The sequence below is a fragment of the Puntigrus tetrazona genome, chromosome 16, assembly GCF_018831695.1.
Source record: "Puntigrus tetrazona isolate hp1 chromosome 16, ASM1883169v1, whole genome shotgun sequence".
Taxonomy (NCBI): domain Eukaryota; kingdom Metazoa; phylum Chordata; class Actinopteri; order Cypriniformes; family Cyprinidae; genus Puntigrus; species Puntigrus tetrazona.
In genome coordinates this window covers 24,687,227-24,714,535 of record NC_056714.1, presented here as the reverse complement: position 1 = coordinate 24,714,535, position 27,309 = coordinate 24,687,227, and the positions used below count along the sequence as shown (strand labels likewise).

Genomic DNA, 27,309 nt, shown 5'->3' with positions numbered 1-27,309 from the left:
TGTTGTTTTTCTGGAAAACCAAGAAATTCGGCTAGTTAGAAAGAACGTGTTTAGTAGGATGCTGTAACCATCCAGTACAAAAAGCATTTTCACAGTTACTGTATATTATCATTAAATATATTGTATGTATTTATAACCATTGCAGTTCTCTTTGAACGTCATACTGACTTCCCTAGTGACCCGAATTAAGATTCCAAAACTTTATAATTAGTTGTGGTTTTCAGCTAATTGAAAACTTACATTTTGGTTTCACTTTTTTTTTGCATGTGGAAAATAATAATTTAGTTTACTAAATCATTTTATTTCTGCTTCTTTTCTGGAAAAAGGTCGACAGGATAGTTGTCTCTTCATCTGCCAATAATGTTTTGTGATTATCTTCATGATCATTACAATAACATTTTTGGGTCCTTTTTTAGCTAGAAGGCTAATTAGTTAGCCATATGCTAATCTAGTCAGCTAATCGGCTTCACATAATCAAAGCTCACTGATTAGCTTGGGAGCTGACTGATAAACAAGCAAAATGTTAAAATTTGTCAGTTTTTAGCTTCCTTTATGGGACAATTTAAAATAAGAGGATTGGAATGCTAACAAATAGCTTTCTCCAGGTGTTGTGTATCGATAACAGTATACTGTAAAACTCTTGTTACTCTAATAACAGTATACAGATGTTTAGTCTTTCGTCATTAACAATAAAAGAGTGTGTATGCAGAAACTGTTAACATCTTTCTGCTGTATTTTAGAACCAGTGGCTGAACGACCGCCCCATAATAGTTTGTGCATCTGATGAGATGATGAGCTTGCTCTTTTTCAGCGTAGTTTTCTCACAGCGGGAGTCAGCACACTAAATCACACTTTGGGCCTGGAAGATGGCAGACTGTCCTGATCAATGGTGAAACTAGAGCTTTGCCACAGTCCCAGCGGGTGCAACGTCAAGGCCGGTTTGCTAAAATCGAGCCAACAAGAGAGATCATTTAAAGCTTGATTCGAACATTTGTTATATTTTGAGGCCATTCGGGTGATTTCCAATGGCAACAACACTTCGAACCCTTAGCAGTTGGCCATAATTAAATTCTGCTTATTTATGTGTGCTTAGCTGCTTTGTGTTTCTCTTTTTTTGTCTTTATCTCCGTGTCTCCTTCAGACGTCCCGCTGACTGTTTAGCTTTGCCTGCAGGTTTTTTTTGCACCCTCATATACCTCCTTTCATTCATTTTGCTGCTTCTCAAATCCAGCTGGTGTCATTTTTCAGGGATATCCTGGGTAAGCAAAAACACACAGGAATAGTTCATCTAAAAATGCAAATCCTCACGTCTTTCCAAATCTGTATGCAGTGGCTGTCAATCTCTAGACGTGACAAAAAAAAGAAGCTTCATGAATGTAGTCCATGACTACATTTTAAGCCTTCAAAGCCGTGCAATAGGCTTGTGTGAGAAACCAATCAAAATTTAATGCATTATTCACTTACTGTATAATCATTTATATTCTTGCCTTTCAGGCCAGCGTTTGCAGCTAATAATGGTGTTTCGTGTTCGGTTGAAATTTAGTGCATTAGTCATGTGGCCTATTTTTAGGGTGCTTTTATGATGTTTCTTTTGTCCTTTTTGAGGTGACATCTCTAGGTCACTATGAACTGTTGCTGTATGGCAAGATTTAAAAGGTTCTGCTTTTGTGTTCACAAAAAAACACAGTTTGAACATAAGGGTGAGTAAATTGTCAATTTTATATGTGTGTGATGAACTATTCCTTTAAATTGAAAGAGTGTGAAACTGCTCATCATCTCAAGCTGTGCATTTTCCAAGTCTGAAGGCATAATGAGAGTAAATGGAGCTGTGTGCCCATCTCTGTATTGTCCTGGGTTTTTTCCATGAAGTCAAACGCATGAACTCTGTGAATTTGCCTTGAGGATGTTCTTAGACCTTTGCTCTCACTCTCGAAAAAAAACAGAATCACAGACATTTCGCATGACCTTAGTTTGACTTCTAATGTGTCTTTTGTTGAATGTGGTTCATGTACTGCAACTGTTTTTCCTGTATTCAGGAGCGAGAATGAGACCTGAAGTCAGTCCTCTAATAAGACTTACGCTAGCAACATCTGCTTAGACCTTTTCATCAAAACTGATGGGAGCTAAACTTGCCAACAATTGTCCGATGACTCACCATAACAAGGATGAGAACAAATGAAACAAAACATTGCAGTCATAAATATAGAATGAACAAAGAGAAATATCAGGGCTGGATGGCGACTATGCATTTGTGTATTAGCTAGAAAAGTAAAGTCTCCGGAAAGCTTCTAAGAAGAGTTCTCTAAGGACAACATTGCTTTTAGTGATGATGTTCAAATATTATCCAGTGTTTGTATCAATATCCTATCTGGCTCATCTAGAGTGATTGCAGTAGTTGAAGAGGTTCACTACTCTTGAGAACATGAGCAAGTGAGTGCTAAGAGATCATCGAAACCATACACTGTGTTTTCCCTGAGCTGAAATCATTAAACTGACTATTTTTCTGAAATGAAATCCTTCGTTCATGTAACAAGGCCACCCAGGCTAAATCTCTATTTGGAAGGAGCTAATAGCCTGTTTGTTCAACACTTGTTTTGCCTCTTAATTAAGGGTTTTATACAAAATAATGTTTGTTTCCTCATAACTGTAATAAATGGATTTAGCTGGTAATTGATTTCTGATAAACAAGCTTACAGGTTGATTATTTGTATTGTAATGTATTGTCCACATTTGTGGCTGCTTATTGACCGAATTGAAATGGTCATAATTACGCTCTCTTTATTAAAGTAAACACTATTGCCGACCATTCAAGATTGAATTGAGAGTCCCAATTAAATTACAGTTCCTTTCATGGATTGACATGAAGGCATCTGTCATGATGCTGAATTTAAATGTAGGTTTAAAAATATTGTGTATGTAAATTTTTAGATATAAACATTCACAAACTTCACTATAGTAATCAGTGTTGGCTACTGTTAGTACTATTTCTATTTGAACTCTTCTTAATAAAAATAATAATATTCTATAGAAATTGTACTACTACTAATTATTATTATTAATATTATTATTACAATTATTACAATTTATAAAATTAATATATTTAAATTTTGATGTCAATATTATAAAGCTAAAAACAGGTTAGTGTCTATTTATGGTGCTGTAAAATAAATATATCATATAAATTTATATATATATATATATATATATATATATATATATATATATAATATATATATATATAAATATGCAGTCATAAATATAGAATGAACAAAGACAAATATTAGGCTTTATGCATTTGTGTATGAGCTAGAAAGTCTCCAGAAAGCTTCTAAGAAGAGTTCTCTAAGAATAACATTGTTTTTAGCGATGATGTTCAAATATTATCCAGTGTTTGTATCAATATATCTGGCTCATCTAGAGTGATTGCAGTAGTTGAAGAAGTGCACTACTCTTGAGAACATGAGCAAGTGAGTGCTAAGAGATCATCGAAACCATACACTGTGTTTTTCCTGAGCTGAAATCATTAAACTTTCATTAAATATTCTTATATATATATATATATATATATATATATATATATATATATATATATATATATATATATATATATATATATATATATATATATATATATATATTATAAGAAAAAATAGCATATCAGCTGAGAAGAGAATGTCTACTTATCAGGGAATAAATAGGCATAATTAGTCAAAAGTAGTGATGTCTGTCAGACTAATGGAGCTCCTCTGCTGTGCATTTGAATCAGTGTTAGGTTTTTAGGAGCTTCGTACACAGTAACAATGGACAGAGTATCTCTATACATGTAAAATGAGACAGCGGCCTGTCTCTCATGATATGATGGGCCCCTACGTTTATGTGACACGAGATACCATATTTCCTTCTGTCTGCCATGTCTGAACATCAATAGAGAGAAAGAGGACGGAACGAAGGAAAATTGAATAGAGAGAGATGGGGAGAGATGGGAGAATGGAAACAGGGAGGAATCACCTTGAGTTTGAAATATTCGAGTTGAAATCTCCCCCGTCTGCCATGCTCGCTCATATATTTCTGCTGTTATTGGTGAAGGTGTAATAGATAGTGGGAACTTGTTATCAAATATTAAAGATGTTATCTGGCCTGCCAGGACTGCCAAAAAGAATCTAGCTTCAGCCCGTCCGTACCTTTCCCTCTGTATATCGCTCTTTCTCTCGCTCACTTCTGTCTCTCACGGGCTTCCAATTAAATTCACATCACATCAACAAATCTGTGTCTGTGTATTTCTCTCTCCGCCACGTTGCACAACAAAGCTTAAGCTACGAAAGAGTAATTGAACCTGACAGATTCTTAAGAAAAAGCACGAGAGTGTAAATAATAAAAATTGATGGTGGGTAGAAGAAAGAAATGTAAGACATAAGAAGACATTAGGTCAGATCCATTAATAATAATAACGTAGATGAATAAAAAGCATTCCACCAGGATGAATTCATTGCTTGAGCAGTCAGGATAGAATGCATTTCATTTTGTGCTTTCGAGTCTCATTATTTTGATCTTGTCTTGTTTCTGTCTGTTGACTGAAAACATGCCGAACCATGGAATCTGTAATACCTGGAAAAAAAGTTATTTGTTAGTATTTTTGTCTTTTCTCATGACAGCTTAGTTTTAGAGCCAAACACAGCTGTTTTTGAACGGCCTTGAGAGAAAGATTATTTTGGATCCAGATGTTGTAGTTACAACATCTACCAGCAGAAGCTAATTGGACCCAACTAATCAGCCAAAGCTCAACCCGTTGGTCAGGATTGAATAATTCTGAGGAGAGCGTTTCCTTGTTAGAGAGCCTGGTTTGTTTGTGTCTGTCCTCTTTGATTGCGGCCCTTCACATCTTCACATTTATCTCTCTCTCTCTCTGCATGGCTGAGCTCCCTTTGACCTTTTTAAAACTGCCACATCTTGCTGATTAGATTACTTTGTCAAAATATGCGCTTTTAAACGTAGAACGGCCTTTTAGAACGAAAATAAGAGATCTGACATTGTCAGTTTTTTTGATTTATGAAACTAGATGATCGTAATCGTCAATTGTGATCATAATTGGAAATGGTTGTTGGTTCAGACAGCCATGCGTCGTATTATTTAAAAAGTGAAACGTTTGTGAATTATATTACAAAATATATTTAGATAAGTACAACGTATGGATATTCTTGCTTAAAGAAGAAATAGAGACACAGTTGTGTTCTTAGCATAAGATTCCTCCCAGATTCCACTTAAACATAAGATTCCACTCAGTCTTGCATTTCCATATCCAGAAAGCCTCCTCACTCTTTTTTTATGTCCATCATAAATCAGAGACATTTGTTCCAAGTTTATATATTCTCCAGGGGGAACTAGCCACTGATTAGAATAAATGTGATACGGCTAGAGGAGTTTAATAGTGTAAGAGCGCCTCCACAGAAATCTGTGATTTTGTCTTTTGTTTGGAGAGCTGATGGCATTTGAGCAGCGGCGCGCCCGTGAAATGGTGGGGAAAAGTCGAAAACACATTTCTGAGTAATCTCCAGTTGCATCATCCTGCAGGTCTGGTGTCAGTTTATTGTGGTTATATGGCAGTCCTTTCCAACAGGAGATTAAAGTTGGGTTACCGAGCCTGAGCCAGCACTGGCTGTATATATCCTGCTGTCTGAAGTCGCTTTCCTCGTCTTTTCCCACAAAGCACGTTGTGTTTTTTAGATCCCAATCAGAGACTTCACATCCATCTTCACGTGTGTCGGTGCCGATAGAGGTCAAGGCAGGGTTAGGAGGATGAAGTCACGCTGTTCCATGATGAAATAAGAGGCTTCTGACAGACTGGAATGTTGTTCTGACCAGGTGACGGGGAAATTGAACGTGGAACGAATGGCTGCACCGTGACCGCTCAGAGATACTGCCATTAACTGCTGTATGAATAAAGGCTGCAACACAAACACATCCATTTACAGCAATAGCAACAGTCCTTATTTTTGGGCAAAGTATGAATCAGCTTTCTTTAACTTTACGTGCATTTGCACTGATTCAGTTCATTCTTTTTAAAAAAGAAATTGATACTTTCATTCAGCGAGGATACATTAAATTGATCAATAGTGACATTAAAGACATTTATAATGGTACAAATGAAGTCTATTTCAAGCTGTTCCTTTGAAGTTTCCATTCATTAAAGAACCCTGAATATATCACAGCAAAGTTTGAAGACTAAAGCAATGGCTGCTGAAGATTCAGCTTGGTCATGACAAGAATAAAATGTATTAAATGTATTAAATGTATTAAAATAGAAAATGGTTGTTTTTAAATTGTAATAATCAAAATATTACCAAATAAATGCAGCCTTAGTGACTTCTTTCAAAAACATGAAAAATTTGTATTGACCTCAAACTTTTGAACTTTGTCTGTATTTCAAGGGTTGATTTTTCTTAAAACAATTTTCTTTTTTTTGTTTATTGCATTTAAGCACTCTTTGAAATCTTTTTTTTTGTAATTTATAAAATAAATTACTTATTTGTTTTACCCCAGAGCAAGACTTTGAATCTTGAAATAAGGAAATACATCAAAATAAATAAATAAATACATGAATGAATGAATGAATGAATGAATGAATGAATGAATGAATAATAGTAAAAAAACCTACATTTGTAGGTTAGTGTACTTGATTACCAAGAAGACAATGGTCTCAGTGAAGAGCTTAATTTCAGACGTGATGTATGAAGAAAGCAGAAATTTCAAGCCAAATATCACAGATTAGCTGACTTCTATTATTCATTATGCATGTAATTTTGTGAAAGTAGTATTTAGAATACTAATGATAAAACAGTGAGAATGCCTTTAATTTATTCCTGAACTTTAAAAATATCCGTTTCACCAAAAAAATCACCAAATTTGAGATGACTTTCAGGGGAAAAATGATAGCAGTGATACATGTGCAGAGTGTTAGATATTAAATATATAATGCGAACAGTTGAACAACTTTTAAAAGAGTTTCTGCAGTTGAAGAACCACCCTTTTATGATTGAAAACACAACATTTGGTCATAACTGTGATTTGCTTGGTTACTAGACAGTAAACAAAAAGAGTTTCTTTTTTTTTTTTAAAGCAATAACTTGAAGCGTGGGCAGCCGAGCAGACCACTGTTGTGAAGAGCAAACATGGCCTCCACGCTCTCGATGTGTAATAACATCTCATCACTGTCATTCGCACAATATTGATTTGATTTCATTACATTGGAGCGACCGTCCTTTGCTCGTAGCCTTTGGCGATTGTAGAGACTCTCCCCAGGTCCCCGGGGACTCGTGCCCCTCACACTCACATTATGAGCCGGTGCGTATGCGAGCGTGCGTGCGTGTGTGTGTGTGTGTATAGCAAGCCCAATGAGAGCCATGTGTCACAGTGCACGAAGGCCTCCCGATGAAGCCATTATTTCCTGTAGGCCTCAGGGTCCCCTGGCGAAGCTGGCATCTATTTTCTCTATCTTTCTCATTCTCTTTACTTGCTTTGACATCCTTTTTCCCATTTTGTCAAAAGTTTTTAGAAAGGGAAAGCTGCAGAAAAAGATGCAAAATGCCAAAATGATGAATGATGTGTTTTGCTTGCTTTCAACATGGTTGACAGTATGGTCCCCGTTTGCCTTGTTTTCTCTCATTATTTCTTTTCATTCATTATTTAATTAATGTAAGCCTAATGAAGCACAATGAAAATGACAGACAATAGTTAAAATCTGGAGCAGACAGCACTTTTTGTGGGTTTGATTGAAACTATTATGATGGTGTTTAATAAATACCAGTTGGAACAGAGGCATCAGTCACTAAACCAAAAATGCTGTACGTTTGAAATACACTGCAACAACTTATTTGATCTTATTTAATATCCACACAACCTTTTAAACAAGATGCGAAAGGTTTGATTTTGTTGTACTAATCGAACGAGACCAGAAATTATATCTTGAAATTATATTAAGTGCATTTTCCCCATTAGTAAGAGCAGAATATTAATTAAGGAGACCGTTTTTTGCACTGTAGCATTATTGCGGTTTCGCAACTTCATGCAAATGTTAAAACCACTCTGAATTTAATGCCCAATACATTTCTGCAGGTCATGTTCTCCTCTCTTTGTGTTTTCAGATATTGCTGGAGGCGACTGTGGACCGTAAAGGCTACATTGCAGTCGATGACATACTCCTGTTGAACTACCCCTGTTGTGAGTAGCACACACCTGTCATTATAGTGTGGGAGGGTGTTTAAACAGCATGAAAATGTGAAGGACTGCACAAATGATCACATTAGCCTTTTCATGGATGTAATATTGCTGTCTGTCTGCGCGGTTTTGAACCAATATTTCTGGAGCAAAAAAGAGAAAGAAATATATTAGGCATTAACCATTATTGCAAGTCTTAAGTTTAATGTAGCATTGCAGTGCTATTCCTAGAAGAGAATGTATTCGTGGATTATAGCTAGAGTAAATAGATTAAACATTGCGTGTATGAAAGAGAGGACAGAATTCGGCCATTATTGCCATGGGTCCTGTCAGTAACATGCTTATATGAATGATTGAGACAAGTATAAATATTTGTGATGCTGACATTGTATCAAGAAGACCGGTCTTCACATTCAAATAATAATACCACATTTTCTGATTTACTGTGAAAGTAAATGTTCGAAATAAACTTCACATTTGAGGATCTGAATATTTTTAACACAATATTTGTCATCTGGAAAATAACCTTTGAAATTGTCCAGATCAATTTCTTAGCAACTATATGAAGCAAAAGTGTGGAGTTGTAGGAGGAACATTATCTGTACTTATACAGCATGCTATATTCAAATGTGACACTTATCATAAGGTTTATATGTAAAGATTGCTTAAAGTTCACTTAAATTAAATTATAATGTTTTATATTTAATGCTTTGTAATAGTTTGGGCTTAAAATGTATTGAACAGATTTTACTCTGAAGCTGAATTGCTATATTTACTGATTTTATCCATAGAAATTGATAAAAGCTTTAAGGACTGCTACCAGTAGCAACCATTTATAATTCATGGTAAATAAGCTTTTAAAATATACTGCCTTAACGCTCCTTCTACAACAATTTCAAGGTTCAATTTAAAAATATATTTATTGACCCATTTAAAATTGAAGTGTGAATATTCCTGATTATTAACAGAAGATTAGTATTTTTTAATCAGTTGACAGCATAATAATATAATAATATATTATTTTAATCGTTATTAATGCATATTGCCAGTTTGCTGTCTATCCACCATTGTCAAAGATCCAAATGCAGTTCAACCACTAGTTTCTAGATGTCTTTCTAACATGAAACACATGGAGATTTACATCGCTTTCATATACAGTACAGCTTTATATTCAAAGTTCATTTTCCTATGCAGGTCCGGTTCTGCACAGATTCTCTTGATGGATCTGTAAGCACACATAATTTGGATATCAAAGACACTTTTGTACCCAAATTCACCTTTCATCCTTGTTTCAGTCTCTACACTGGCTTTTGGCTTTTAGCTCAGCAGGGTACAGCTACATTGTTACTTTGATGATGAAAAGATCTAGTTTCCATCTTGTGTGAAAAGTCTCAGGAACAAGTTTTTTTATTCAGCCCCGTCACACTTCATTCCAATTTGAAGTCTGCTTTATAAGCTTATACGACATCTGTAGAGTGATTTTGTAACATGAATAATTCATCAGTGCAAAATAAAAGTTTGTCATTTGGATAATGTTAACCAATAGCCAAATAACTATTTAGTCAACTAAATGAGACGCGTGACAGATTAAGGAGGTCTTTTAAGCAAGTTCCCATTTGTGCTCCATTTGAAGTATATCAGCTAGTTCATTTTTATGCTGGTGCTACATTCAACATTTACTATGCAATGCATGCATCAGTATGCTGCCTATACTGCATTAGTTAGCAGGAACGTGAACCATGCTGGCTGCCGGCGTGCTGAGATATCCTGCTAGCTGCCGGACATGGTAAAAAAAACAAACAGATCAGAGTAGGGAGGAGTTGTTGTGAGGGAGTGTGTGATGTGTTCGGCCCTCTAGTGAAGTGAAGACACTGATTGTATGGAGCTGTGATGTCTTTTACTGCTGAGGGGGAGAGTGGAAATCCTTTAAACATCCCTAATCCAGCAGAGCTAGATATTTGATTTTATATACTGACTGTAAACTGGAAGTTTATGTTGTAATGTTTAGTAGGGAAGACTGGTGTTTATTAAAGTAGTTTGTATGTATGTCCACAAATGCTAGAGTTGGATGCGATTTCTGTTTTGTTTTCATTTTTGGTGATTTGTGTCAGATAGAGATTTTGATCATTTGTACCATTTCTTTTTCACCAACCACCTACAATTCAGTTTAAAAAGGATCTATCTATCTATCTATCTATCTATCTATCTATCTATCTATCTATCTATCTATCTATCTATCTATCTATCTATCTATCTATCTATCTATCTATCTATCTATCTATCTATCTATCTATCAAAAATGCAGCCTTGGTGAGAATAAGGATGTTTTCTGCAACAAGCAACATCACAAAGCAGCTAGTAAATATGTCTTTGTACATTTTCTATTGATCTTGGCATCATTTTATCAAATGATGATTAATGTTAGACAAGAGTACTCTTTTTAAAGTGCGTAGCATTTTAAGAGCTGATTCAGGTGTTTAGATCTCAGAGGTATAATGATGATGTGCAGTCCCAGTAAGTACGTCAGATCGCAGTATACTGCTGAATTCTCTCAAACCAGATCAAAATCAACCTGTAAGTTCATAAATTGAGAATTTGTCACTCGCATTGCATTTCAGGCCCGGTTTTTGTCTAATTTGCACAATTTCCTTAGTGAATCAGGTGCTAGAACAATGCAGACTGCGCATGTAAATAAATGACACAGCGACTGCAATTCGTTCTTAGTGGATTTTTCCTTATCTGACTGGCTTTTATTAAAACAAGCTGCCTCGTGTGATAACAGCATGTCTGTGTATTTATTTGAGAGCTGCGAGCCTTTTTTAAGGCTAATTCAAAAGGCTTCGACAGCACAATTGTCAGCTCTAATTGTAACCGATGTGCTGAAATGCCTTTTAGTGACCAGCCGATGGGGATAGGTGACATGCCACAGAGATGCGGACTTCGCTCAAAGTTAACAATCCTTTTCACAACCTCTGAGGGACATCTTAACGCTTTCAAGGCTTCATAAAACTGTAGTGATATTTATACATATTTAAACAGAGAAAACTGACAAAGTACTATTAGTTGGTAATAAAGTGCAATTCCAAACAAGCAAATCAACAGATGCTGTGGTCATGAAAGCTCATCTCTGCTGAGTCTCCTAACACCCTCTTCCTTCGCCCCCCTCCCCACTTCCTGCAGGCGGCAGATGGCATCATCTAAGCCCCACTGTGCACATTAAATAATTAAAACTCTCATCAGGACCTGGACACACATTGTCGAGAGTGGCATTGCGCCAGACTGCGGAAATCACCATTTGGCAAGACAAGTCAAAAAGGAAAGGAAGGCAAAAAGAGTAGAAAGAGCGAGAAAGAGAGTAGATCGCTCTGTGATTTAAGAGAGGGTGTGGTTTCTTTTTTTTTTTTTTTTTTTTTTCCCAATCCACACAGTTATGGTTTTTTCTTAACTTAAGTTTTGTGGTAACTGCAATATGCAGTACTTAGGATACAAACATAATATTTTAAACCTGTTTTGCTGGAGCACATAACAGATTTTCGGCCCCTTTTCATACTTTTTTTTGCCTTGTGATTCATTTTGGCACATAAAAAACATGAACTGAGCAGCACACAGCGCCATTTCCACCGAACATGTGGCCACCTGTGGACTACAAACAATGTAGCCTGGGCCTCTGCCTTCTTTTACTAAGAAGATAAATAATACAAGCTCAGGGTAGATGTACAAAACAGCATTCTCTGTTAGATCAAACCTTGTACGCTGTTTATCTGCTTTGATTGACAGATTTCAGATGTGTGCAGTGTGGGTGTAGGCGGTTTTACGGTGATTTTATATACATCCTCTTCAAGCAGGAAGCTGTTGCCAGAGAAGAGGAAAGCCCTGTGGTTACACAAGGCAAAACGATTTAGAACTCCAACACTAAGCAAGCTAATCTAAGCAAGGCAGCCTTGTTATGAAACCTACCGAAAGATTATTATACTTTTTATCCACACAATCACTGCGTCATATGGAAACTAGCCAAAACGTGAACAAATTTACGTTCGAGATTGTTATGGAATGACGCAGACTTAAGATTTAATGCAAATTCAAGTCTAAAGGAGTAGGGAAGTTCACCCAAAAATTAAAGTTTGCTAAAAATGTATTCTTTCTCAGGGCATTTAAGATGCAGATGAGTTTCTTTATCATAACAGGAATCGCCTGCTCACCAATAGATCCTCTGGAGTGAATGGGTGCCATCACAATGAGTTTAAACAGCTGTTAAAAACATCACATATGAGTACAGTCCATCAATTAATGTTGTATAATAAACATATTTGTAATAACAAATGAAGACATTTTGGAAAATGTTTGTGGATTTAGATGTGAGAAGACAACAGGAAATGGACAACTTTTAATTTTTCAAACTTTGATTGATAGACTGGATTTCTTGTGGATTATTATGGTGTTTTTATCAATTGTGTGAAATCTCATTCTGACGGCACCCATTCACTGCTGAGGATCCATCGGTGAGCAAGTGACGTAAAATTTCTCCAAATCTGTTCAGATGAGCAAACAAACTCATCTACATCCTGCATGGCCTGAGCGTGAATAAATTAACAGATAAAAGATATATTTCAACTACAGTATGTGGATATTTAAATTATTTCGAAGCCATGTTCAACTTTTTTTTCTTCACGAGTTTGCATTTTAATCTTTAATAAAATATTCATGCAGTTGTTATGTCGGAGCACTTAATGTGAGTTTCGTCTCTTATCACCGTTCAAACAGTTCAGTAGTCCAAAATATTAAATTATACATAAACCATGCACTGTTTAAGTAACAATCAGACTGTCAGATGTGCAGAGCTGGCTGCAGTTCCCATAGGAGCTCTTTGCTATCTGAGACTAAACAGTGTTAACTACCACATGAAGCTATTCATGTTGCCTGCGGGTTTTTTTTTTTTTTTTTTTTACATCTGATGCCCATTCAATGAACTGCTTTAAAGAAAGAAAGAAAGAAATCTAAAAAGTTTCATTTATGCATCTGCAACTACAGCTAGAGCCAGATCTGTTTACCTTTTTTACTTTTTGCTCATGTCAAACTTCCTGTAGGCTTTCAGCGCGTGAATCAGGCTCTGAAATTGGTTTCTTAATACAGAGTATATTGCGTTATCTGCGCAGATTATGCACATAATATCTTGACGGAGCTATGTCTCTTCGTCGGGGTATTTTTGTGCACATTGCATTGCATTTTGCCGAGTTCTGCACCTGCATTTTCTTTTGGGGATCAATAAAAAGTATTCCTTTATTTTTATCTATGCTGTTTATCTACTTCTTTTTATCCTGTCTAATCCCCAATTCTATATAATCAGTTACAAAAAATATCTTCAAATGAATAGATATGACGTTTAAATTCAAAAGGTCACTTTATTTGAACTGAGACCTTACAAAAATCGATTACGTTTAAAGGACCAAGAACCACGTCTGCTGCTGGAGGAAGATTATCTAGACCTTATTTCATAGGATTCAAGTGTCTCACATGCAGGCAAGAAAACATCCCATATGTGGAACAATTTCACGATTAACTAGCCAATCAAACTGGAACAAATCAACATTTCTGGCCACTAAGAGATCGCCTCTCTGCTTTTGAAGTCTGTGTGAAACAACATTCGCAATGCATTTTACTTCAGAAATATGATATGTTTGAGTGTTCAAATTGAGAAATGTAGGGCGGGACTTGATTGGAGCATAAAAAGTGTGCATAAAAAGAGTTGAAGAAAAATCTTTTCCATTTTGATATAAGAAACATATATTAAGAAAGACCAATGTTGACTTTTAAGCAGATTAAACTGTAGGAAGTGAGGTTTGCATCGTTGTGGACTACTGTATGTTTAAAACTGTTTTTAGTTAGTTGTTGTTCATTTCTATTTATTTTTATTTTTTTCTGTGAATGTGAGTCTGTTGTAGAGATATGTTATTTTTTTCTGATGCGTGCTAAAATAGAAAATCTGTTGGGAAGCATAAAGAAAGAAGTATGTCATTATGAATTACAATTTGAATAACTGTAAACTTATTTTTTTTCCTTTAATAGTAAAGGTATATTTTCAGCAGTCATTACTACAATATTATAAATGTCTTCATTGTCACATTTTAAAAAAATGATAAATAAAAGTATGTATTACTTAAAAAAAAAAAATTCTAAATGGTTATTTGCTTCCTTTTCTTTGTACTGTATATTATTTTATTATTCTGAACCCATTATGTCTTTGTGTTTAGATAAAGCCCCTCATTTTTCTCGTCTGGGGGATGTGGAGGTCAACGCTGGACAAAACGCCACTTTTCAGTGCGTGGCAGCTGGACGTCCCAATGAAGCAGAGAAGTTTCTGTTGGAGGTGAGTATACAGTACATTTTTTGTTTTTAGTGCGAGTAATCTGGTTTTGTCAAATTCAATAATAATTAGCGAAGTGTTAAAGTTGCGACTTGCTAGCCAACAAAATGATAGCGCCAAACTAATAATATTTAAAGTTAATCTTAGCAAGTGATTTATTGCTTAAATCAATTTGGTCTTAAAACCACTCTTGTCCCTCAGATGAGGTCAGAAGGTCTGTGTGTATGAAATCAGAATTCCTTCTCTTTGTCATTTAGTTTTGTCCAAAGTTTAACCCAAAACTTTTGGGAAAATTTGTTAACTATCAATCTTCAAAGAAAAGCCATATAGAGCTAAATCGCTTCACCGTTTGTTATATAAAAGAATTGTTCTGGGAGCGTTTTCAGGCTGTAACATTGTGTTTGGAAGGAACATTTCCCACTGTCTTTGGAGAGCTGAAGTTTCTGGCATCAAAGGTGGAATTAAATCAAATGAGTGATTATGTCACATCAAGGTCAAGGACAGATGCCTGTGGTTGCAAGCTGTCACAGCAACACAAGATTCTGCAATAATCAATGTCCTCAAACCCTCTGAAGTGCTCATTTCTCCACTAAACACAGCAGGAGATATATAACTGTACAGCTTCACTTCCATTTTATATCGTCACTTTCTTACCTTTTTCTGTGATATTATGCTCTGTAAATACTTATTGGGTAACACTTATTAACTATTAACTATGACTTTTCACTCAATAAATTCTTCATTTGCTTTATTTATTTACTAATAGTTAGTAAGGTAGTTGTTAAGCGTAAGTTTTGAGCAGGATTAGGGATGAGATTAGCACTAATAAATGGCTAATATTCTAGTAATATGCATGCTAATAAGCAACTAATAGGCGTAACCGTAAAAAATAAAGTTCTAACATTTATTTTTGTTTCTTTTTTATGTTTGGCATCTGTTGACCTGAATTTTTTTTTTATTGTATAAAGGTTAATTTAAATAATTGTTTGCGTTTATTTTATTTCATTTCAATTATATATAAACACTGCTTTTTTTTATGTTAGAAATAATAATGACAAAATTATGTATTCAGTAATGATACATTAAAGTTATCAATCTTTGTCTAATATATGCTGTTCTAATTTTGATTTAAAAAAGAATTTTAAAAAAGCTAAGTTTCAACCAGCACAACTGTTTTCAACATTGATAAGAAATATATCTTAAACGTATCTTAAATATCTTTAAAAAAATCAGCATAATTATCTATTTAAATATAATCAAAATTAATAGTTAAATTATTATTTCTTGGTGAGCATTAGGAATGTCTTTCTTTTAGTACACTTGACTTTTTTCTTAATAACATTATTGTAATTTTTTTATCAAGTGTGTCAGCTAATACCAGATAAACGCATGAGTCAAATGCATCAGTAATGCGTTGCACGATTAGTCCAAAACAGATTATCAACAGCTCTCCTATGTTTTCCTACATGTTTGTCTGTCTGGCAGTTCACTGAACGTGATTGCTAGGTTGAATAAAGACCGAGTGGCTCCCAAAGCCAGATGATTGTACGTTTGGCTTTGTTTTATGCGAACCTCGAATTTGCAGGCATTGCCCACACGTTTACCCCTGCATTCACATCTGGTTTGTGTGGTCTTGAACCACATTGAAAGCCTAAACACTTTAGCAGCCCCGTAATAAACAAACACACATAGTTGTGTAGCAGCCGCGGACCTCCTTCTCGAAGTGCTTTCCGTTAGTATAAGTGCACTCTCCGTGCTCATTTTGTGCCCTTGGTATTCAGAGAAGGGAGAGAGGGAATGCGTTGACATCTCGGATGGGTGCTATTCACACCACTGTCTCGCTGAAATTACCTGAGTCACAGTGAAAGCTTGCTGTTATCAAGTGTGGTTTTGTGTGAGAGACGTGTCTGGTGCCTCACAAAGCTCCATGTAGCAATTCCTGATGCTCAGTGACGTGTGAGACTTTCAAGACATATTCATTTTTGGTCCTTATTCAGATGAAACGCTCTTTGGTGGCCAACATTTATGGCTCATCTTTCAAAATAAACCGAAGCTATTCAGTTTAGTCCTCTTATCTGCATGAATTTGCGTCATTGCACCTACAGTAGTAAATTAAATGTTTATTAAAACTTTAATTTCAAAAGCACTTTTTTTTCCCCACATACTGTACTTTATTGTTGCTCCTCTGTGCACTGCCTTTCTGAAACATGTGGATTTTTACATTTTTCTGAGAAGCGAGGTGTTTGGAAGCTTGTGATTGGTCGAATACCTCAAGCGTGTGCCGGAAATGTTGCACACTTACTGTATTGCGATGCCGTGTCCAAACAAGGCATTTATTGCATCCATTTAGGATGCATTTGAATAGTCAGCGCCAAATCCTTTAAATATGAAAACATAGGTACTTACAGGCTGTGTGTCAGAAGCGCCAGACTGTCCTTGCAACGTTGGAATTGCCTCAATTTACAGAAACAACCAGCATAGGCTACTCTCCAGGTTCAGGAATCAGTCCTCCATAAAATACGTTGCACACACTCTAATGTTTGGGTTGAACTGTTCTGGAACAGTTTTGTAAATACAACTTAACCACTGATTTCTAGTTGTGTCCTCATTTTGCTTTAACGTATTTGTATTCCAGTTTCAGTAATTCCGGCATTTTACCTTATTTTTATTTGATTTTAGTTGAACTTTTATTTTATATTAGTTTTTAATAATGACACTGCCTTCAACCTCCTAAAAATTATGTGCCATTGTGTATCTGCTTCTCATCTCTTTTATGCCATTTTAAATATATGCTTATATATGTATTTCGCATGTCATCAGCAGTTATGAGGCATACACAAACTTTTCATGTTTTCACTGTTGATTGTCTGTTTCTCACACTCACCTATAAGACGATGTTATGTTACTTGCGTAACTTACTATTATTATAATAACCTGTCATATAGAATTGGTTTTATAGTTTTTTGTGCTTTTTGCAGCTTTTCAGTCTGTCACTATGATATATATGTGTACACAAATCACATAATTGATAACTTCATCATCGAGAAGCAATATAATTGGGCAAATGCAATTTAGTGTTGTTTTGGCTGAGTATTTTTGTCCTGAGCTTAATGACAAATGGCTCTATCCCTCCAGATATTCTGTTGTCGCTACGACTAGCATCCAGAAAAGTACATTGCTCATTCAGTGTTTATGTAAGTACACTGTGCTTGGTGACTAGGTTCTAGCATTTTCTTGCGTTTCTTCTTTTCTAGCGGCACAATGGTGAAGTGTCTTCAGGTGGTTCTGTCAAGCACTTGGGCCGCAACCGCTTCTCATTGTCCTTTCAACTGGAGGACGTCCAGAAGCCAGAGCAGGACCTCTACCGCTGCGTCACGCAGTCCTCCAGAGGCTCCGGCGTTTCCAATTTTGCTGAACTCATTGTCAAAGGTGAAGAGCTTGTTTTCTTTCCTTCTTTTGTCCTTTCAGTCTTCATTTTACTGCCCATAATGTGCACATCACAAGATAATGGGATTCTGGCTAAAACCATATCATTGTATCCTTTTTTCATTATAGCCTTGCATTCTCACATCTTATGCTCTTTTGTCCTGAAATTGCCAGTTTAGTGAGAATGATGTACAGTATGCATTGTAGTAGCAGACTTTTTTGGCAGTTGGTATTTAGAAAAGCTTAAAGGGGTAGTACACTCAAAAATGTTAATTCTGACTTCACCCCTTATTAAGTTTGTTCAGTACAAAAAAATATAATTTTTGAGCTTGACAGTCAGTCTAAAACTTAAAAATGTATTGTTTGGTGTTTCAAGAAATAAAAGCAAAAAACAAAACAACAAACAGGTTTGGAGCAGCATGAGGTTTAAACTATCAGTTCAGCTTTCCCTGTAAATTCTGAATCAACCATATAACTTGACATCTGCCCATCAGCCTGCAGTGGCAGTTTTCTGTGTCCACCTGTAAACCCGGGTCAGATTGATATCCTCTAAGCAAAAGGAGAAGTCAGGGGTGGAATAAGGATAGGGATGGATGGAGCCACGTGGATTATTCAACATCAGTCCTCAAGGCATACTGAGAGAGGTTATGAGACAGCACCATGCTAATCCTATTGATAGATGTAGCAGCACGGATTACGTAGAGTTTAGAAATACGGCTTTACTGTATTCCACAATGTGACCCAGAAGCACAGCGTTATAAACCTTCAGGCTGTTTTCTTTAAAAGCAGTCATAACAAACCCGAAATGAAAAATCACAGGTAATACCCTGAGAGAAGCTAAAAGAAAAACTTCTAGCTATTCAATTATTTGTACTCCTCACACTGTTTATTATTTAACCATAAAGCCCCTACAGCAAGGCTAAGCACTTTGCTTTCTTCACACTTAATTTAAAGAGTAAAATTGTATTTTGTTTCATGGAAAATGAACATTATCCTTTTTGTATTGTTTTCTTTTGATTGTTAAATTTGTAAAAATTTTTGTTGTTGTTGATTGTGGTTGTTTATTGTTTCAGTTTTTAAATTGTTTTTGGTTTGGTTAAGTTTTTTTTTTGTTTCGTTTCAGGTTTTTTGTTTTTGTTTCACTTTGGTTTTTAGTTTAGTCTTGTTTCTAGAGAAAACGCCCTTCTTTTCCCAACAGTTAACCTCCTAATTTGCGTGGTTTTCTTGCTGCAGCGATTGGATAAGAGCTACTGCTAAATGCCTTAAATGTAACTATATTCCGGGGTAGAATTGCTAATGTTCTCTAGATCTTGCCATCAAATTCAAAACTCATTTGACATGCAGTGTTTCTAGGGGACTGACTAATCAAATGTTCAGGAAAGTGCTCGATACAAAGCACTTGCTCTTGTAGCACTTGTCACACTGACTCATTACAACTTCATCATTATATTTTTACCAAAGCCGTAGGCATAATCCTCTTGGGAACATCACAATATGAAGCACAACTTATAATGAGACCCGCTTGCATCTGTGTCTCTATGTTAGAGAGCTTTAAAGCCATTTCAGGCTATAGCTGCATTCCCTCTGCAGCATGTTGTTGGCATTGCTTCCTGATGGCTTTTGCTTCGACAGGAGGTCCTATTTAAAATGCATTACTGCACCTCAGTTAAGCACGGCAGATTGGCCCCACCAGACGAGTCCATAAAGCTATAGGCCTGCATGCTAGCACGGCAGAGTTGACGCAATCTCATTACGTTCACCTTAGTTTTCCCCTCCCTTCACTCTGATCTTCTCCTTGTCTTTTCCAAACTGCCCTCCCACGCTTGCCCCCACTAACGAGAGGCTAATCAGTCCTTTAATTAGCTTGATCAACTCATTTCACAACTCACTGTTCCTCAATGGGCCCATAGATTACACAGCAACAGGGCTAATGCAGAGGAGCCAGAGGGCTAATGAGAATTGTTCTCAGTCAGTCAGTAAGGTTCAGATGTGTTTTCACACTAACGCTGAACTCAACTCTGGCGAAAGAAGCTTTCTCAGGGTGAAATTAATCATCTGCCCTATCCAACGCTGGATAGAGGGAGAATCACAGAGACGGCTCCGTTTTTATGTCTCTTCGCATATGAAAACGGAGTCTTAAGTTGACTTTATATTATTCTCTGAGCCTTTCTCTGACAGACAAGATGAGCTTTATTATTCCCTGCCATCTCATATCCCTCCCAGGAGAGGCTTTCTCTGTCCCTAGCTGGATATTTGCCATCTGCAGCTGGCCCTGAGAGAGAAAGCTTGCAGACACGGCAGACCCGAAGATTAGTCATGGGAAAAGTCAGCGCTGGTATCTTTTCTTTCATTGGACCCTGCCTTCCATCCTTCCAAATCAATTTCTTTCACTAATTGTTTGATAACTCAAGACCCTTTGAAATTCTAGTCATTAGTCAGCGGTTAAATATATACCTATAAAACGATATACCTTGCAAATCAAATGTGAGATTTTGGCTACTGTGTAGCTGCCCATTGAGTTCTTCAGGGAGCCAGATATGAAAAGCTCACGCAAAATAGCATGACCTTGTATTTGAGGTTCTTCCGCAGTCTACAGGCTTGCACATCTGTTGGTTTACTTATAGCTCTCCCTCGAGGACTTAAAAGAACCAGCTATTGGAGATTTAATGTGCATGGCCAGATTGGTATTTTAACCCTTGAACCTTGTGTTTTTAAGTTGTACAGTTTGAACTGCAAATGTTCTTTCACCTCGTGTCAGCAGTGTCTAGTCAAGATTAGCTTTAAAAACTGTGTAAAAAAAGATCGGACAGATTCAGGTTGGAGTATATTAAAGGTTTTCATATATTTCTCCTGGGGGCTGCTTGAAAAGGGCTAAAGTATTAAAATGTTTTCTTCATTCCCTGAGTAGATTTTTACCATCATCTCCTTTTTATTTCCGTCACAGTTCCCCCATCTCCCATTGCTCCGCCCCAGCTGTTGAGAGCGGGCTCCACGTATTTGATCATTCAACTAAACACAAACTCTATTCTGGGCGATGGCCCCATCATCCGCCGGGAAATCGAATATCGGGCCAGCCAGGCACCTTGGTCAGAGATCCTCGGAGTTAACATGGTTACCTACAAGCTCTGGCACCTGGATCCAGATACAGAGTACCATATCAGTGTGCTGCTCACCCGGCCGGGCGAGGGTGGGACGGGGCCACCAGGACCACCTCTCATCAGCAGAACTAAATGTGCAGGTGAGTGACTAGAGAATGGCACATACATTAAGAAGGCCATTAAAAACTACTGTCATATTTTGATATTATTTGAACCATATTTTTGTTGCTCTCTATTTGATCTTGTTGTAAAGCAAGAATTTAAGATTATGTAAAATAAGCATTAAGTTCTATCTATCTATATATTAAACTTTAGAATGTAAATTAATACATATTTTACACAGTAATAATTCAGAACATACATACCATGTACCATAAACCTTGAACATTTATCATATTATAGACCAAGACTGCATCAGCAGTTTAAAAAATGCACCATTAATAAACAGTGAATTTGGTCAAGTGTTTAATGTCAGTTTAATGTCAGTACATAAAATATATCTCACTTAATTTAAAAAAAAAAAGGATTATTAATTTGAACTTAAATTTTTTGAACCAAAACTGCAGGCATCTCTCCTGTGGTGCCTTCTTGTGCCTGTCAAAACAAACAGCGAGGGGTCGGTAATGCATGGTTCTACCTGCAAATGAGAGTCTCCACCACGTCCAGCTGTTTCAGTCCTGGAAAGGGTGTGATTAGGAAGATTGATCCTGTTTTTATCTGAGTGAAAACGAGACTGAAAATGCAGCTTGAGGATTGGACCAAGACCTGGTCAACATAGTAATAGTCACCACTTTACATCGCATCCTCTTCCAAACGCACATGCCATCACACAAATCAATGCCTGCCTTTGTAAATGACACATCACAATCATTCCCAGCTTGTTCCTGAGACCAGACATCCACCATTCATCAGCAAGCAAGACAAAAAGAGGCAGCCAGGTGAAAAAGGGAGTGCGGAAAAGCATGACAACAGAGGAGGCTTTAGAATGACATAGCAGGAAGAAAAAGACATCAGTGGATAAGACGAGAGAGTCGGAGCGAGAAAGATTCGTCTGTGAGTCACTTCCAGACACGTTTTTGTCTTAAACGGCTTTTGTCTCTAAAAGGAAGGCGGAGAAAATGAGGAGCAGACATTCACGCTAAATATTTCCTACTGTTTCCATTTCCACTTCCACATTAAGTCTAGATTGAAATTCTTCTTTAAATGGAGTATTTGCATCATATTCCCAGTGGTGCTTCGCTGCACATGAATATTGGGGCTGTTTAAGCTGCTGTCATATTTGCTGAACTGTTGAAGATGTAATTTTGACTCAATAGAAGCACATCAGTGGGATTGGAAGTAAAATGAGGTTTTCCATACTCCGCTCGTGCTCAAATCTCCTGTGTATTCTGCCGTCAACTGAATAGAAGTCGAAGATATAATTGAGTGCTTGGAGAAGTGTGCTAGTGGGAACGCCATGTTGTGTCAGAGGCTGTGAAGTTTTGATTTGTTTGACAGCGTTTGCTCACACACACGCGCGCGCATACGCTGGTACGTTCTCTGTGATGACTTATTAATCACGGTTGAAAGGGGGTTAGCATTTAGAGTCATGTGACTCGATATTCAGATTAGCCTCCAGAGAGCTCTGTCACAAAAAAATATTAGGCTTAGCCGCTGCTGCAGGACAAGATGTTTGTTTTGTAACACTGTCTTCAATAGTTTTTATTCCAAATTTAATCTTTTACTGAATTTGATGGATTTATGGTTCTTTACTAAATGCATTAGCTTTGGCTGTCATTTTTATTCTTCAGAGGTCTGGTCACGGAGCTTTCAAGTATGCTTCGCTTAAAGGGTTAGTTCATCCATAAATGGACATTCTGTCATCATTTACTGACCCTTATATCATTCCATACCTGAATCACTTGTTTTTTTTTCTATAGAACAGAAAAGAAGATATTTATATATTTATTTACAGTGAAAGCCTTGGTTACTTGGGTATTTATACAGCCCCCCGAAACATCACAACCCCCCACTGGTTATATTTTCCCCCTGATTTTTTTTCCTTTCGCTTTTTAGATAGAGAGAAGTGACAGCTCATCTGTCTTCATCCAGCAGGTGAATCCACCTCCTCCAATACAAAGGTGACTGTAATCATCATCTCTGGCTCCGCACAAAATGGCCTCCATCCAGGGATGTCATTACCTCCTGTACACAGACCTGATGCTGACAGACCCGATCTTCCCTGTTGATATATCCCTTTCTGGGATCCAACAAAATCTTGTTATTTTATTTGTTGGTGTAGTTAGGCTCGCCTTATATGGTTTATCTCTCCTAGCAGCTTTTTTCTTATTCTGTGTTTTACTGCAAGAACGTTAGATACTTCCAGGACCTTGGGTGACTTCTCCGCCAAAAAACTGGAAGAAAGTGAAATGAATGATGAGATGACTAGGTTGTTTCTGGCTGCAGCTGAAGATTGCATCCTGGTGCGCTGCTCTAGGTATTGACCTACATAAAAATGATGAAAGCAGGCACAGTCCTGTGGGCACAGCCAGGGAATCGGTGGACATTTCGCCTAACATGGCCAGGTGTGCTTGATGAGGCGTTGTTGTGATTAGGAGCAGGACTTGATGTGAAGAAATGTTCCTTGGAGGAGAGGGAGATTAGAAAGGGGAAAAAGATGGAAGAATGGGACAAACATTGTACTTCTGCCACAGACTGGTTCACAGATGGACCTCCACCTGCTGCTGGGTCTCTTTAGGTGTTCATTGGAGTGAGTTACACTCTGGATTGTGTAATGACTTAAAGGTACAGTGCACCCAAAAATCCCAATTTTGTCATTTAATTAGCCTCGTGTCATTCTAAACCTGTATGACTTTTCCTTCTTCTGAACACTAAAGAGGACAATTTGATTGATTTATTCATTCATACAAAAAAGTCAATGAGACTTTATTGCAAGGCCAAAAAGAGTGCAGAACATCTTGTCTTGTTCTGCAGAAGAAAGCCAAAAATGCATATTTTCTCATCAACTACTCGTCCTTGTGACATTCCAAACACGTTTCACTTTCCTCCTTGCATTAAAATAAGGTGATGCAGTAAAAGTTAATAGGGATGACAGCGCAGTAAAAGCATTTTATACTGTGGAACAGAATAAAAACAAGAGAAACAAATTTGTTTTCTGTGATGGTTGAATAGGGTAAATCAGTAAATCACAATTTACATTAAAAAAAAAAATTATAAAAGGAAAAAAATATAAAAAAATATTGGAAATAAAAAATGTTATGGTTTTATCAAAAATATGCAGCTCAGTTGTTATTTTGAAATTTTACAATATTATTCGACTGCTCCAGTGATGTAAATAATTTCTAGGTGAACTATCCCTTTAATAAATGTCTTTAATGAGAGTAACATATACTTTAACAGCTTATTCTTTATTTTTATTCCCATAATTTAACGTCAGATACAATGTTCTTATGTACATTTGATTAAACCCACTCCTAGTCCATCTCAATATAAACGATTTTACTTCAAATACCACAGAATCATGTTTCCCATCCTTTTTCTTTTTAAAACCAGTGACCAGAACTTCACGCCCATTAGTTCACTGTATAACCTTAGTTCTTTCAGGACTACCTCATGTATCAACATTATCTAGAGTAATGGGACAGAAACTGGTCTTGTTTGGACTTCCAGCTGCCCATGAGGAATTGACATGCTGCCCCAGGCCCCTGGCTGCTCTCTCTGGGTTCGGTCCCATCTCAGATAGGAGCCAAGGAGTGGGCGCTCGAAGCGCTGCTCTTGGCATCCAGACAAAGCCTTCGAACTAGGTTAAGGGAAGTAGGGTGACACAAAAGGCCCTTTTGAGCTCCTCAAAGACCACAGTGTAGACTCTTGGATTGTTTTAAAGACGACACAAGCCAACAGCATCCCATTAGTTTGCTTTTAACTAACAATCAATAGTTCCATTAAGACGATCATCACTCTATTTTGGTCGTATTTCCTGTGGAGACAAATGGGACCTTTTGACATTCAATGTGTATTTTAGGAAACAAACATCGCTCATTCGTGTCATTTTCAGGTCCACTAAGTGCTTCTGTTGATAAGAAATCCAATCGCTCTGGAAGTTAATCTAAATGTAAATCTACGAATGAAACGAAATGTAAATCTAAATATAGACCTTAAGGAAATGTGTAGAGAGATGTGGCGAAAGCTCTCTGATGTGGGAGATATTTCAGGATTAACGGAGCTTAATGTTACGAGTGCATTTCTGCAGGAAAAGTGCTGAATTAGTATTCCACGATCCATACACGTTCTCCTCGGAGGACTTGCTTTTCCTCTAATTCACTGTCCTTACGGTCTCGGTGCATTAGCTACCTTACCTTACCTTTAGTAGTAATCCTAATTCTTAAGAGCGTGTCCTGTGAGCATTGGTTAGATAGGAACAATAAAGACCTTGAGCCGTGACCTCATACTTTTCACAGGAAGTGCGCACTTCACACCCCCTTTGTTGTACCTTCCCACTTGGGTCCATTAGTCATCAGGTCCCATTAAAAGAACAAAGAAATACAATACATTATGTGGAGATATATTTGACCAAAATGCATTGATTGTCTTAATAATGGACCGTGACAAATGCGCTCATTGATAGCGAGGCTGGATGTCCTTGGTTCACCCTCCCTCGCTGTGAGAAACACTAAGGTTGCTGTGTGCCCTACAGACAGTAGCTTCCTCTGTCTCTTTATATCACATACACCGAAGGTGGTCGCTGATCTTTCTGCCCCCGGTAAATAAGAAAGTACGAACACAGATGTGAGTTATGCCAAAAATAGTTGGCCTAATGCAACGACCTTGCACTAACGGTAACTGGCAGAGCTGAGTGTCCTTGAACAGGGCTCATGGCCCCTGGACGAGGCACAGGCAGATACTCGATTTGCTTAGCGACACGGAGGTGGCAAATGGCGGGAGAGAGAGTACAACCTGCAGCCTGTGGAATTAATTAACGTAATTTGGCAAGAGTTGTGTCCTCATTAGCAGGTGGTCCGTCAACCTTTTTGACCACAGTGGCGCCTCCTACCTATGATGGGTGGGGAAGGCGAGAAGTCTTGTGACCTGGTGATGTCCCCGTGCAGATTCCCTGCATTTTTGGCTTATGTTAACAAAATGTTTCACCGTTTTCTATTCCGATAGAGCCCATGCGGGCGCTGCGTGGTCTTCGAGCCTCGGAAATCCAGTCCCGGCAGCTGACCTTGCAGTGGGAGACTCCGGCCTTCAACCTGACCCGCTGCCACACTTACTCGGTCTCTTTGTGTTACCGCTACACGACCGCAGGGGGAGGCGGCGGGCACAACACCACAGTGAGAGAATGCCTGGCTGTGGAGCACAACACTTCACGCTTCACCCTTAGAGATCTGCCTCCTTTTCACACCATCCAAATACGCCTGGCACTCGCCAACACCGAGGGCAAGAAGGAAGGGAAGGAGGTCATGTTTCAGACTGAGGAGGACAGTGAGTAGCAAAAATTTAATTGAGTATAATTTTGTGTATGTCATTTTTTGTTTTTCTATTCTAGTGTGCTTGGGTTTAAAGAGTGGGGAAGCAAAGATGCCTCATCATGAATATCAAATTGTGTAACATTTGCGTAACAAAATTTGTAAATACTACTACGGACTACTACTAACAAGTAAAATAGACCCTTTTGGCATTCTCAGGAGTGGAAGTTGTCGTAGTTGAGTTTATGTAGGCGTTGCTTTTTAGAACCATTAGAGTAAAAACCATCCGTGTTTGCATTAGCATTTCAGAAATTATCTGTCTACACTACATAACCAAATGACTCATGACCATTCATGCAGATACAACCATTGATATGTGTTGGTAGAACAAACATGATGTTGTTTTTGTTTACACTGTCTTCAAGGATACACAGCACTTTTCAAAAGTCCATTTTTGGTATGTTTACACTGAAAGTTTTCAGGAGTTTTCAAACTAAAACAGGGTCTGAACCATTTTTAAAAATCTCAGAGTACTTGTTTTTAATAAAATACTCATAAATAAATACATTTAGTTTGATGGATGGATGATGTTTAGATATATAGAAAAGTAACAAAGGATGAATGATAAGGATAAATGAAAAGAACAAAAGGAAAAGGATGAATAGTCAGTGATGGGTGATAAAATGAATAGAAAATGTAAGGACAGATAAATGTAAGGATGATAAATAGGATAATGGATGATAAAAAG

General features: G+C 37.3%; 1 protein-coding gene across 13 annotated transcripts in view; it reads left to right on the top strand.

Moving 5' to 3' along the window:
• ptprub (protein tyrosine phosphatase receptor type Ub) overlaps positions 1-27,309 on the top strand; it is a 182,077-nt gene that overhangs the window by 94,135 nt on the left and 60,633 nt on the right. For all 13 annotated transcript variants that reach the window (XM_043260835.1, XM_043260834.1, XM_043260832.1 and 10 more), the window contains exons 4-8: positions 8,139-8,214; positions 14,460-14,575; positions 17,827-18,001; positions 20,943-21,236; positions 26,260-26,577. In XM_043260835.1, the coding sequence (XP_043116770.1) occupies positions 8,139-8,214; positions 14,460-14,575; positions 17,827-18,001; positions 20,943-21,236; positions 26,260-26,577 (979 nt within the window). The remainder of the gene's footprint in view (positions 1-8,138; positions 8,215-14,459; positions 14,576-17,826; positions 18,002-20,942; positions 21,237-26,259; positions 26,578-27,309) is intronic.